The 14,433-nt window shown below is 35.0% G+C and overlaps 1 protein-coding gene across 3 annotated transcripts; it reads left to right on the top strand.

The window, feature by feature from the left end:
- Positions 1-122: 122 nt before the first annotated feature.
- On the top strand, positions 123-13,564 carry LOC128994736 (coiled-coil domain-containing protein 113-like). Of its 3 annotated transcripts, none has more exons than XM_054419483.1 (8): positions 123-187; positions 6,824-6,949; positions 7,854-8,034; positions 8,912-9,145; positions 9,485-9,848; positions 10,100-10,168; positions 10,871-11,049; positions 13,390-13,564. In XM_054419483.1, the coding sequence occupies exons 1-8, from the start codon at positions 154-156 to the stop codon at positions 13,505-13,507; spliced, it is 1,305 nt and encodes a 434-aa protein (XP_054275458.1). In that variant the 5' UTR covers positions 123-153; the 3' UTR covers positions 13,508-13,564. The 3 variants fall into 3 exon arrangements, with proteins under 3 accessions (XP_054275458.1, XP_054275457.1, XP_054275459.1); XM_054419482.1 differs by lacking the exon at positions 123-187 and adding an exon at positions 5,020-5,186; XM_054419484.1 differs by lacking the exon at positions 123-187 and adding an exon at positions 5,034-5,186 and having other exon boundaries at positions 6,824-6,945.
- Positions 13,565-14,433: the final 869 nt, after the last annotated feature.

Here is a 14,433-nt window from a genome sequence, read left to right as displayed (position 1 = left end):
AAATAGAACAGATTGAACCTCTACTAATACTCAAGTCAAGTACCACTCCTTGCACTTTTTGCAATGAAATTCTGTGAAGTATTTTTTCAACACTGCGTTAATAATCAATATAATCTTATTATTGTGCCATTGTCAATAGGGTTATTCTTGTAGATGAAATTTGAGTTCCTTACGCTAGCTGGTCCAAGTAAGGAGCGTATGTTTTCCTTATTCATCTAGAGTTTAATATGTACCTTATGTAAAGGATATTTTTATAAGATTCCAATTAAGCACTGGAGCATCGCAATAATGCTCCTGTTTTTTATTCTACATCAAATTTAAAAATAAACATGTAAGGTAGGCTATGTATCTGAAATTAACAAGAAAATAGCCCTACGACCGTCGACCCTAAAATCGGAAGTGTTCAAACTTTGAATAGTAGTGTTATCGATAGAGTGTCTACAGTTACAATTCCTGGAATAGCCACGAGGAAACAGGATCAATCAAGGAAACAGGATCAATCTGTGTTAATCATGAATGATTTATATGGGGACACCACCTGCGTATTTTAATCCAAATAATGAGAGTAGAATGATGATGTGAGATAGGCCACGCTGCAGGACCCATGACGTCATACTATAGTGGATAGATTCATTTGAAAAATTCATTGCCATATCCCATATGTTTTAGGTAAATAAACTGGCCGTTTGTAAGATTTTAATGGTAAGAGTTTATTACTATCCACCACTGTAACGTAGTGTTGCACTGCCCGCACTGCAGCATGGCCTGTTTTTCTAGTGGGCTTTGGATGATCTGTGTACTGTAATACTGTATATAGCTTTGTTACTGTCTAAGATCAGCTGTTTCATTAGCCAGGACCATTTTATTTAAAGCCCAATGATCAGGAACATCAGGGCCCTCCCCCCCTCGCAAACTGTATTGGGATTGGGTCTTTCAGTGAAGGACAGTGAAGTGCCCTTAATCATGTTATCATATATACTGCTGAGTGATCATAGTGATAACAGCACAGCTACCTGTACAAATTTTATATCTGATGCGTGTAAAATTTTTGTATTACTCAGAACAGACAGAACTCATACATTCTCATTCATTTTTGTCTTGATTCGTGATTCTCCATACTTAAAACTAAAAGTGATTTATTGTGATTCAGATGTTGATAGCCCAAAACAAAACAAAAAAATGATAGGTAGTGATTTTCTTTTGCACCATATTGGGCCCCAGATCCTATAAATAACAATAAAACTATTTTAAATCCTAAATAATAACTGTAACAATTACGGGAGCGTTTCATAAACTCCAAATTTCACAAACTCCAACGCTTAAAATATTAAATAAACAGAGTGGTTCATAACCTCCAATTATTACATTACAAATATCGTAAGAGATTTTTCACCGATGAAAAATTTTAAAACATATAAATATGTTTTATAAGTATATTTTCTAATAGCTGTTAACATTTCATGATGATTACATCAGTTGTTTTTTTGTTATGTGTAAAAATAGCCCTTTGTTAGAAAAGTGCCGAAAACCTTGTACTTTATTCATTCTACCCACTAAAAGGATGAGTTTAAACTACATAAAAAGGTAGAAACTAACATACATAAACGCAGAAATACATTTTTATAAGTAGGATTTAACTTATACATCATATTGTAGGTCACGTTTCAATAAAAGCTCATACTCGAGTATTTACACTTTTTTACTCACAGCAGTCTCGTTTCTCTTTGCAACTTAATGTGGCTAGTTCAATAATGTTCAAGTTTTTACAAGGTGATAATTTATATTTGGATTGCCTTTTCAGTGGAGAGCTAAAGCATTGTATACCTCTTATTTACCAATAAAAATGCGTAATCACAAACAGTGGAGTCTTTGACTGTCGTATAAAATATTAAGGTATGAAGTTGTTGTTGTTGTAACGATTATTGCATATTCTATTTAAAAATAGTGTTCAATGTAAATAATTCAACAAGTTATTAGATAGGTACCTTGTAAAGTTTTTAGATTCTATTTAGCAAATTTCCCTATAAGAAAGTACAGTAGCTATTACCATCGGTGGCATGGTAAGACCTAGGTCCGGGACCGATTTACTTTTTGATTTTGATGTCCCCAGGAGCCAAAAACACAATTCGTTAAAATTGTTATATTTGTATATATATGTGTACAGCTGTCCGTGTGAAAGCATGCATTTTCTAAATTTAAACCGACGACTGTCAGGGATTGCCCTGGTGTCTTAAAATGCGGGGGTGAACGTTTTAAATAGGCCTATTTCGATAGAATGTAAAGTCAATCGCACTTTTAGCAGGAATTCCACCACATAAACTTAGAATAAGAGTAGTTTCTATTTTTGTTTATATTATTTTGACCAGAACCAAATCTAGGGTAAAGTTTAGTCAAAGGGATGCATTTACACTAATTTAGTTTACCTTAACGAAAGGAGAATAAAAGTTGAAATAATAACTGGGCCAGGTCGCTAATTCAGTGGGTTTTACCAAGAACTTAAATTATCTCCACATCTTTATATGCCTTTTCGTATTTCACGAAGACAATTTCCGAAATTACAATCGGGGAAGCATTTATATCAAAGAATTTTTTTAACTATAGACTACCGGTAAGCATTAAAATGCACAAACATACGCCTGTAAATTAATGGTCGACCTATAGAAACTCAGTTTCTATATCCCGTAAACTGATGCTGAGCCGGCCAAACTCCTAGCGCCAATGCCGCGCCAAGCGATTTTATGCCTATTTTTAATCGCTTAAAAATTATACAAGCAGGCTCCGTATCACAAAAAAGCTTCAAATAAAAAATAAAATTCATACTTTGATCCAAAACTTTGCCGCAGGAATTTTTTTCCTGACCAAAAAATAAAAAAGTTCCTCGCTTACTACATTTTTCATGTTTTTTATGGTGTTAAAAAACAATCATCTGTTTTAATTTGCCTAAATAAATTATAAAAAATATGTTAAGGTAAAAACTAGCTACATAGTAATGAGCACTGGTTTTTCCAGAAAAATAATATATCAATTTGAAATTTGTATGTTAAGAAATAAGTGTAGCAGAGCAGGTTTAGTGAATGTATGTTTGTGTAAAACAGAGAGGTTCATTCGGCCCGTCCGCCTCGGTATCCCGCCAATTCGATTGACTTACGGCAGAGACTGTACCGTTGGAGGTTGGAGCTTATGAAACTTGGAGGTTATGAACCGCTCTGTTTATTTGATAGGTATTTAAAAGTTGGAGTTTGTGAAATTTGGACATTGTGAAACTGTGCTTATTTGAAAGTTATAGTTTTGGAGTTTATGAAGTTTGGAGGTTATGAAACACACTGTTTATTTAATATTTTAGACGTTGGAGTTTGTGAAATTTGGACATTATGAACCTCACCCACAATTACACATACAGTACATAATTACATTTACACAATTGCACATTACACCTTTGCGATTTATTCAGATGCTTATTCAAACCCATCTGACAGCAGACTTAAAAAAAATTTTGATCTATAAGCAGATTTTTAAAATATTACAGACCCCTAGCTGGGGCTGCTTCCAATTTTTATTCTGGATCGCCCACATATTCTGCATTCTGGAATTGGTTAATCCATTATAGAATAATTAATGTACCAGTATAGGAAAAGAAAAGTCTTGCTTATTTGTGAGGGAAAGAGGTCTCAAAATTTCCAACTTAAACCAGCTTCAACCTAGAACCAAGCTACTACAGCTACTACCTACTACTGTAACTAAAACCAGTGACATGCTCTTGGGCACAAGGTGATAGAACAAGCATAAGCATTCACCAAAATCACTCCGGTACCATGTGGCTAGACTCCAGACTAGGTGTCCTTGAGAATGCTTCAAGTTTTAAGGGCAGCGCCACAGAATTTGGCAAGGAAACAATGGCAGCTCCAGAGAATTGTGGATATTTATAGGCATGCATTGTGGATGTGATACTCCCTGGTGTGTATTAACGTCCGCACTAGTGAGTACTACGACTATCCGCAGTACTATCCTGATAATTAAACCAATTCGTATATACCAAGGAAAAATGTGGTTCGGATTCCACTATAAACTGTAGGTCCCTTAGTTGCCATTAGCTGTATGGGCTATTAATTAACAGCTGTGTCTAAGGAATGTCGGCCTTAGTCACTAACAAGACTACAAGATCGCGCCACTCATCCTACACTCATCTCCATTCATACTTGGCTTAAAATACCTACTATGTATGGTCGCCATTTCATCGAACAGTATAAACAGTATAAACAGTAAACAGAGGGGAATAGCACATCATAGAGTTGCTGAAAACAAATAAAACTGTTTGCTATATTTAAAAAGTGTGAAACTTTTGTCTTTGTTGTGGCTTAGCCAAACCTTTTTCGTATTTTTTATAAGAGCCATATATAGGTACTTGAAGAATAAAATGAAAGAAAAATGTAATAGAGTGGTTTCAATTAGGATAGCATGTAAGGAGGAATGTGGAAAATTGTCCATCAACAGTTAGAGAAACACTAATCTAGAGGCTGAGGTATCCTACTAATTGTTAAAATAACTAACTGTTCAAAATAAAAGCGATGTGGTGGGGAATGGTTCTTGGATGTATACAAATCCTGTTCACCTCTCCAAATTGACATGATCTGTACCGGTACATTAAATTTGTGATAATCTCATACCGGTACAATCCATGATAATGCTATGCTAATACATCTGCGATATACCTATTCTACTCAAATAATATAGTACATGTACAATATATATATATGTTTAATATGTATAACAATTAAATTATAATTAATTGTATGTTATCATGGGATTTCATCGTTTGTTTTTTTGTTTTTGCCTTTGGTTATATTTGGATCATTTTAAAATAATGGGTACCTATCTAAATAAACTACTTAATCAATGAGATCTACAAATTTTTCTCTGCTCATATTGGTTTTTATTTAACTTTATACATTGGCCATACATTATTCTTGTTCAACTTTCCAGCTGAAAGAGTTTGTTTACCTTAGAAACAGCTGTATCCAAGGTAACTTTGCTTCCTTCATCAATAACAAAATTAATTTGGTTGGTTATGTTTTAATATATGCTATCTATTAGGAGTTTAAATTTGTGTTTTTATCTGTAAATTCAAAAATTCATAATGGAAGTTCCGTCTCAGATTTCAAGGCATTCTCGCAACAAAAATATCGAAGGTAAAATACATTTTTCTATTACCTAAACAGTGTGTATACTTTCACCTTGGGCTATATCAAATATATCTAAATTAAATTAAAAGTTAGCAATAATATTGTTACTACAGTTTTGATGATTTCTCAATTCAAGGTCTACATAATAAGAAACTAAACTCTGTTCTAGACGGCTTATGAGCCGATGTTGTCTTAGGGCAAGATATTTTCAAAGAGCACTCTTACCTTTTTCACTGGAAGAAGTTATGTCGTACAGCCCATAATGTTGAATTTGTGCTAAATGTAAGTCAAGGTTTTTGCAAATATAAAAGGCACATTAATCAAAGCTACAGCACCTTTTGAGTGCCTGAACTTAGACTTTAAAGGGCCCAATTCCAAGTGCTACACAAAATAAGTATGGATATATTAACTATCGTTGACAAATATTCACGGTATCCATATTTTCTTTTCCCAATCATGACTTCCAGTACACTGGTTGAGAAACTGAAAGAACTTTTTACAATTTTCGGTATATCTTCGTGCATCCATTCAGGACGAAGGTAAACTCCTTACTAATAATTCATGGTATTGCATCCATCATGCCACTCTTCTGCTTATAACTATATAGAGGGAATGGCCAAGTAGAGAGATTCAATGGCACTGAAGACCTTAATTTATGCTTGCTCTCAGAACACAGGACACCTGTTAACCCTTTGCGGTCGAATGGCGAGTATAGGTCGTCGCCCGCCATTTTCCCGACTGCTCGAAAATGGCAAAAAAAAATTAAAACGTTTATTTTTGCAGTCGAATGGCAAGTAGATCGCCGGGCGCCATTTTCCTGACTGCTCTAATGGCAAACTATACTAGGCGAAAAATTGTAAAAAATTCAACCTCAAAGGGTTTAGTATTGGGAAATAGTTCTTCCTGAAGTCCTTCACTCAATAAGATCCTTCTGTCACAACCAGGCCCAGCAAGTGTGACTCAATTGTAGAAGAAGTCAAACTTATCCAAGCAAATCCAGGCTATGCTCATGTAACTTCCAGATGGACGAGAAGACAGTGTGTCTTCTCGTTCTAGAAAGATAGGTACCTAATAAGAAAGATTACAGCTCGTTTTATGGTGGGAAGAAAATATTACTATATTCTTACCACCCCAGAATGAGATGTAATCTTTAGTGAGGTCTTTTGCTTAATACACTGTGGATAAGTTTTGGAAGGCAGAGAACTTGAGTCTTTGTGAAAACTGGTTTTGTTCAACCGGTTTATCTCTGTCACTAAATGTGCCACTAGGATCATTTTCCTCTTGCTCTTGAAAACACAAATACTCCAGTTCTACAATAATTTGTTCACACAAACTGCAAAAGTTAGAGGAAGCAGTTGCTTGTCAAATTTATTATTTTATTTTAACAAACATTTTCAGTACGTCTTATAAATTGTATTTATAATCTAAGTAAACTTTTTTTATAAAGTCCTTTACTTACCAGTATCTCAGTATTGCCTCAGTTCTCTAAATAAGTTTAATAAAAATCTTCAGAAATGGAACGTAGCTAATGCTTTAATTGAAATTGCACTTTTTTACGAGTACCGATAATGTTTATAATCCTAAACTGTGTTATAGTTTTCCAATATATTTTGGTCAGAATGTAATGAATCCAAATGTTACAGAGTATTCAAATTTACAAGATCTTGCAGCTGATGTGGAATCATTAAAAAATAATAATTTCACTTTTGCCTTGAAAGCTGAGATTTTTGAGAGATATTTAAGGAAGAGATGTCCTACATTGTTGGTAGGTGAGTTTATTGTTGAGAATTAAAAAAATATTTTAGAATATTTTATAGGAAGGGATCCTAAACAACTAGATGTTCCTTCCAGTGTGACAGACAGTATAGGTAGTGTGTAAAGTAGGCTATATTATTATTGTTGATTAGCATGCTGTGTGGATTGTAGTGTGAGAAGGACATAAAACTTCCCCTCCCCAATCTTAGAGACATCAATCAACAATTTTTTAAGATTACTGTTCAAAATAACATAAATCATGATGGAGAGAGGATGGTTACCAGTCTACATCCTGCTCACTCGCCACACTTAATGATTAAATCCTTACGGTACCAATTATGATGGGGATACGATTGGGTATATTCCAACCTAACTATGAATAAAGATGCATTGTGTGGCTTTGTTTCTCACTAAGATCAGCTATTGCTTTAGCCAGCAGCATTATAAATCCAATGATAAAAGGACGACTGGTCCCAGTTTCAAACCATCGAAAAGCTACTTTAACTTTTCTCCATCGGCAAATCCAGCCAGTTGAATAGGAGGGGGGAAGAGGTGATCAAACCAACTATGGCCTGGGAGTCTTCTTTGAGGAAAATGTTTAACATAATAAATCCAAACTTTATTTTTTTACTTCTTATTTTTTATTTATATTTTAAATATAAAATAATATCCCAATATATATGCAGACCCCCCTGGGCTCCCCCTGCTTTCCTCTGGATAGAATTGGCAAACTCCTGATTACAAAACATCAGGCACACACCAAACACAGCTACCACTCACACTACAGACAGTTACCACTCTACTAGACAGAGCACCACTCAGCTACCCATACCCAGCTATTTATATATTTATATTTATGTTTATATTTATATTTATATGTGTCTCTGTGATTGTATTTGAACTTGCTTGACGTCGCAGGAGTTGACAAGTTCTCAGAGCAGCCGTCCAGCCTGCGCATGAGTGGGTTGTTCTCCATTCACACCCCTCGCAGCTCTTATTCTACCTCAGCCAGTGGCCGTTCCCCCACTCCCTCCCGCACTACAAGTCGTCATGGTCACATGTCCCACAGTCTTGCACACTCCTCCATCAGTGCTTACAGGTTGGATTGTTTCTTTGCTTAAGAATTTTTCCTCCAAGTTCTGAGTTGTTGGTATATGAAGATTGGTAATTTTCCTCTAGAGTTCGATATATCCAGGTGTAACATAACCAAACTTACTCTTACAACTGTCTATGTGAGTATAAACCTCAAAGAAGAGAAACAGCTGACAGCTACACTTGGTTCAGCCTGGGAGTCAAGTTAAGAACCAAGCTTTAGCTTTCGGTTGATCAGTGCTGTTATTACGTTAGATATATAGGTCTGATTGTGGCCAAACGGCCTGAAGTGTCATCTCTCAAGCCAGGAGATAGCACAGGAGATTGAGGGTTTGAATTCTGCATCTTTATCATTTCTGGTATGTAGCCTACAACACATGAGGAGCTCACCCTGTCTGTGGCAAAGCTTTGCGAGGGAGGCCCTCCTAAAAACAGTAAGCTTGAGTAGATCTGGTGGAATTTGATGGAATGGGTAAACTCTGTGAGTTTCACCTTAAATCAGGCTAATATTCTGTCCATGCTTTGTGTGTGTCCAGCAAACACTATTTCCCAAATAACAATTTTTTGTGAGGATAGCAGGCTTACCTGAATGGGAAAGAGTCCAAACTGGCACAAGAGACAGAACACATTAGAATATTTCTCTGTCACTGACAGCATTTTCAGTCTTAGTTGACAAGTAGCACAATGGTATAACTAAGAACTATTAGGAAGTTACCACTGTATAGTTAATTTTACCTAACAAAAACCAATTGTTTGTTTGTCTAATCTCAAATTAAAATTCACTGTGAAATCCAAACATCTAATCTACCAGTCTAATCTCAAATCAAAACATTATATTATATTTTCTTATTTTTTTAATTATTTCTCATTTTTTATTTTTGCAGGATATGTCCTTTGTTCAAAATAGATATGGTCGACAGAGAATTAGATGAAAGTAGAATCACAATGGACAAACTATACAAACGCTTTCAATCTGCAAAATTTTTACTTGAAACTGAAGAAGAGAATATCAGATCTGACATTCTTCTTATAGAAGAGACCAAAACAGCTTTTGAGAACTTTGTCAAACACAGCGTGGATAAGAAAACTGGTCGGGTATTTCATGATAAGTTTCTAAGGTAATTTTAGTTTGATAATGTAAAATTAAGTCTAGAATTCGGTCTACGAAGAAATTCAAGTTTTGCTGTTTGATAGGCAGTTCTTACAAAATTTCAGACCTGAGCTTCAAGCTATAGCTTATTATGGAGAATAAGGGCTACCCAGTGCAAATACTCATAGCAAAAATTAATTTTTCTGTATATTTTTGTTGTTGTATAGCTTATTGCGTGCTGCCAAAGTTTTCTCTTAGATGAGCATTCTGATCCATCCCTCACAAACTCTTAAAAATATCTAACAACATACAGTGTTCTTAAAAAAAACTTTAAAAATTAAGATTTAAAATTTGTAACACTTAACAGATTTGTGGAAAGTGAACTTCAAAATGGTGATCGAGACTTGAGAAAGCTGAAACTAAAAACAAAATCAACCCAGATTGAGTTCAATCGACTGGTTGCACGTGAAGAACAGAGGCTTGAACTGAGAGAACGACTCCATCCGATCGATCTCAACAAACTAATCATCGAGAACAAGGAGCTTCAGGAAAACTTTGAGCATAAAACTAGAATAGTAATGGATTTGAAAAAATCTATCGGGAAGAAGGGTCAAACATTAGTCTCGTTGAAGTCTAAGCTCAATGACGTTCTGCTCTCCATTGGAAGTTTGCGGCAGGACTTTAAACAGAAAGAGTCAAAATACAAACTTACGGAGCAGAAAGAGGTCAAGGTACATATTTTATTTTTGTTCTTGATTGTTTAAAAGCCGAGAGAAACGAATCCTCTATGTCCTTAATTGCAAGCTGATGGTTGTAATTTTGTGGAGATCAATTAAGTACAGCTCATCTTCAAACAAACTTAAACCAGATGTCAGGTATTGTTTCTTGATTGAAAAATAGAAACCACACTGATTCCTCTTACTCTTTGGGTAGCCAGACATTCTGTTAACTTCCTCATAACTGCCTTTTTATTATTTTTCAGAATGTAAATGAACTAATCACTGCTGAAATAATAAATCACAATATCAAGAAGCTTAACTCAAACTTTAAGGTGAGCAATATAAGATATGACTTTTGTAAGCTTAATCAGTAGGTAACCCAAAATAATTAACTTTTTTATGAGAAATAGTTTTATTTTTATACCGTATTGAATTGGATGAAAAAATATTACTAATATAAAATAAATAATTATTATCAATCAATTATAATTTAATAAATTTAACCTACCAAAATAACTTTATCCATTGATTACATTTTATTGGAACCATTTAAAGTCGACGGATTACTTTTTCAGATTTTAACTTTTTAGTAAAATTTAAACTTCTGTTAAGCTTTTATTGTATATGTTAGCCTTGGAAGTTACTGGATGATTGTTCAAGCTAGATTAATTGTGTGTAGTTGTCAATTTTTGTATAGTTTTGTTTATTTTCTGAATGTGCCAGTATTTGAAGTGACCACTATAATGAAACGACTCTGCTACCCAATTAAAAACCTGTATGGGAACAATAAATGTGGTTTTGTATAGTCACAATACATGGGAAACAGAAAAAAAACTACATAAAAGTTTTACATGTAGAATACTAAATAACTTACTTTTGCGTTTGATACATTAATAATTTAATTTGAAATGGCAACCATACAAAGGTAGGTATTTAAGCTAAGTATGAATGGACTAAGTAAGTTAGTTTGTACCTCAATAGGACTGGTTAAATATGTAAATCCTCTATCGAGTAAACCGTCATGTGTTCCTCAGAGCCCGGACGCCCACAGCTACCTGATGTTACAAGTGAGGCTGGACGAGCTGCAGTCTGAGAGAGACGTGTGGGAACGCCGATGTAAGAACCAGAAACAGTCCATCTCTCTGTTGGAACATCAGCTGAGGCAGCTGTCTCCTCCAAACAAGACCAAGTCTAAGATCTCTCACTCTTACAGGTAAGCCAGGTTCATGTTCATCAAAAACAGTATGTTTTAATAAAGGCTGTATATTACCTTATCTGCCTCGATCCTAAATATTTCCTTAGAGACTTTATCCATTGACTATAAGATACTGAAGTAGACAATCTATAGATCAGCTGTCGCCAATTTTTTTATTTAAAGAACATAGTTGTGTGAGCCAGTCATAGAATGCCCTAGAGTGTCTCAAATTTTATTTTCTACCTTATTTTTTATTGCTGACCAAGTTGGCGGCTTCTACAGTTGCTACAGTTACTATGGCTCTCAATCCACCATTCCATTAGTTTGACTTTGTAAAATTATTTGAGTATTCGACAAACAATTTTAATTTAGATCAGCACAACTTGCTGGTGCCTCACATTTTTTTTTTAATTCATGATTTTAATTTTAAAAATTGTGACAGTTTTAAACATGGGAATGAAATGTCTAGTTTTATTAATAGTCAAGTCTTAGAAACACCTTGAGTTATTTCTACGATTTAAAATATTTTGTCATTCAAATGGAAGTGTCAGACCTGTCTATATAATAATGTGGATAGTGATCGCCTTGTAAAGGTGCAGGAGGTTGCAGTATTATATTATTGGGCTTTAACAAATGAATGGTTCATTGCCAAAAACCAGCTGACCATATAGTAACAAAGCTGTCATCTTCATCTCATTCATCTCATCTTACACTCGTCCTTCACTCATCTTTGCTTTATACGCTCCATAAGGTGCATTGTCTCTGAAGCGACTCTTGCGATAGTAGCTGAGCGATAGTAGCTCAGGGATAGTAGCTGAGCACTGGTTAGTATTGTTTCAAATGGGACCATTGTCCTTGACGCGACTGCGACTGGAGCCGCTAGCGGCTGAACACAGCGACTGTAGCGGGTCTGCTCTGAGGGGAGTCAAGAGTCGCAGTTGCTGAGCGATTTGTGTTGTGTGTAGACTTGTTTTGGTCGTAATGTCTTCAAAGAATACAAAGCTACTTTCTACCCCTGAAGAAGATGAAAAGCTGTTAGTACAGAATGTATTGAATAAATACTTGAAGATTTAAAACGTGGGGGGGGCATGCTAATTTAGAATTATCTTCACCTATTGAACTATTATTATCTATTCCATGCTCCCCACGTTTTTCGTTTTAAATCTTACAAGTATTTATTCTCTCCACATATTTATAAATTATTTTTACTTTTTAGTGTGTTAAAAAATGTGGTATTTTTAAAAGTTATTTGTATTGATAATTATTTTCTAATAATTTTAGTATTTACAGCTGACTTCAATTGATATATTTAGGCCTACATTCTTCCAAAATGTAAACATGAATATTTGGAAGCCCATGGGGCTTAGCCCAAGGGGAATATGAAAATTAAATTATATGATATTGCATTGTCATCCATTTGTGAGCTATGTTTCAAGTTTCAATTCTCTAGCTCGTCGGGAAGTTAGTTATTGATTGCAAAGTTTGTACCGGACAAGAAAGTGAGGTAAAAAAACATTTTAAAATTAGCTGGTGTCATGGCACTCATGGCACCAATTCACTCGAAAAGTCAGCAAAATGAACAAAATCGCTCTAGAACAATCGCTTCAGGGACAATGACATGGTTAGCTACTATCGCTGAGCTACTGTCGCTCAGCTACTGTCGCTCAGCTACTATCGCAAGAGTCGCTTCAGGGACAATGGCCCTTTAGTGTGTTAGAATCAAAAATGTAATATAATTTTTGGATTCTTTGTAAACATTTTTGATTGGAGCATATAATATTTATAATTAGACATGAGTAAAAAAGTTATCTAGAGGCTATATGTTAATAGGCAAGCATGTTTCTTTAAAACCTTTTTTCTCAGCTTGTGTGCATTGTACATCGCAGGGAAAATCTACTCACACTGTAAGAAAGATATTTTCCTTTAGATGTGCAGAATCCCTTTATGTATTAAAATAGGCTCAAGAAATTAACATTAAAAAAATTAACACTGGCTTTATGGGTTGCCATGCTGGTGACGACATAACAAGGAAATCTAAATAGAAAATCAAAACAAATGGAAGAAATTCCAATCACATAGTGTGGGGTGAAAATAGAGAAGTCTGTTCATTACATATTTTTGGTTGATTTTTCGACCACTGGACGACCTCTAGTATTTATAATTAGACATATAAAAAAAGAGTTTTACACCTTATCCCACAATAAAGAAATATTATAGTTGATAATTTCAAAATCTTAAATTTAATATCTCTACAACACAATTTTTAGAGGAGTTTGATGCCCTTTGATCTAGAGCCCTAGTCAAAGCTTTTGTCAAGTCAGTTCAATGTATGAAGAAAGATTGTTTGAATGTTGACAGGACCACCAGATCTCCCTACAGCTCCAAGTCTGCTGACTCTATTCTGCGACGCTTCAACCGCACTGCACATCCGATCCCTCGCTGTACGCCAACCACCCCTATACCTAAGAATTGGTAGAACATCACCTTAATCCATCTATCTCTAAACAAATAAAAACACAGCTTTTTTATTGTATTTTTATTTTCCTAATGCAACATCCCTAAGCTATTTATTACATCTCATTATCAGCTTTACTTATTATTTGAAACGGGGAAGGGGGGGGAGGGTGAACCAAGGTCACAAAAAAAGTTAAGTTCCTTTTAAAGGTGCTGCAAAATACCTAACCTATACCAATAGCCATAGATTTTATGTGTACCCTCAGTAATCAAATAGAACAGCTCTTCAGCTTGTTTTCTTCCAAGTTCGGTAGCTCGGGATAACTTAACAGTCTTGTCTAGGGTCAAGTCCACTTCCCGCAGAATTCTCTCTTGTAGTGATTTATCTGATATTCCCAAAATGATTCGGTCTCTGAGTAAGCTGTCCGTTAGGTCCCCAAAATAACACAACTTGGTTAGTTTTTTTCAATTATGTTAAGAAATGGTCAAAAGTCTCCCCATGCTGTTGGTTTCTACAGTTGAATTCAAACCATGCAACTACCACGTTACTTTTAGGTTTCACATAAACTTCAAAAGCTTCAAGCACTTTTTCATAATCTTCTCTATCCTTTTCATCTATACTGAACCTTTAAAAGAGTTCAATAGCATCTTCGCCCATTGCATTGACTAGAATTGCGGCTTTAACATCTTTCGACTTTGCCTCAAGGCCACTGGCCTTTAAATAGATTTTAAAGGAAGTTATGAATCTATTAAAATTGTCACTAATATTCCCCTCAAGGGATGAGGTGCTGATATAGTTTAAACTCCATCTTATTAATGTCTTGATTATGAAAACCATGCTGTTAATGTAAGGTTAGGTTCGACACTTAGCCCTATTTGGAATATTTTAATGTTAGGATAATAATAGACACGCGCTTTTGAGAACAATTGTTTACTTGTTTTTATCAC

The sequence above is a fragment of the Macrosteles quadrilineatus genome, unplaced genomic scaffold, assembly GCF_028750875.1.
Source record: "Macrosteles quadrilineatus isolate MER2022 unplaced genomic scaffold, UCM_ALF_1.0 Scaffold_5__1_contigs__length_97177068, whole genome shotgun sequence".
NCBI classification, from domain to species: domain Eukaryota; kingdom Metazoa; phylum Arthropoda; class Insecta; order Hemiptera; family Cicadellidae; genus Macrosteles; species Macrosteles quadrilineatus.
The sequence above is the reverse complement of the archived record's forward strand: the minus strand, read 5'-3'. Positions and strand labels throughout refer to the sequence as shown.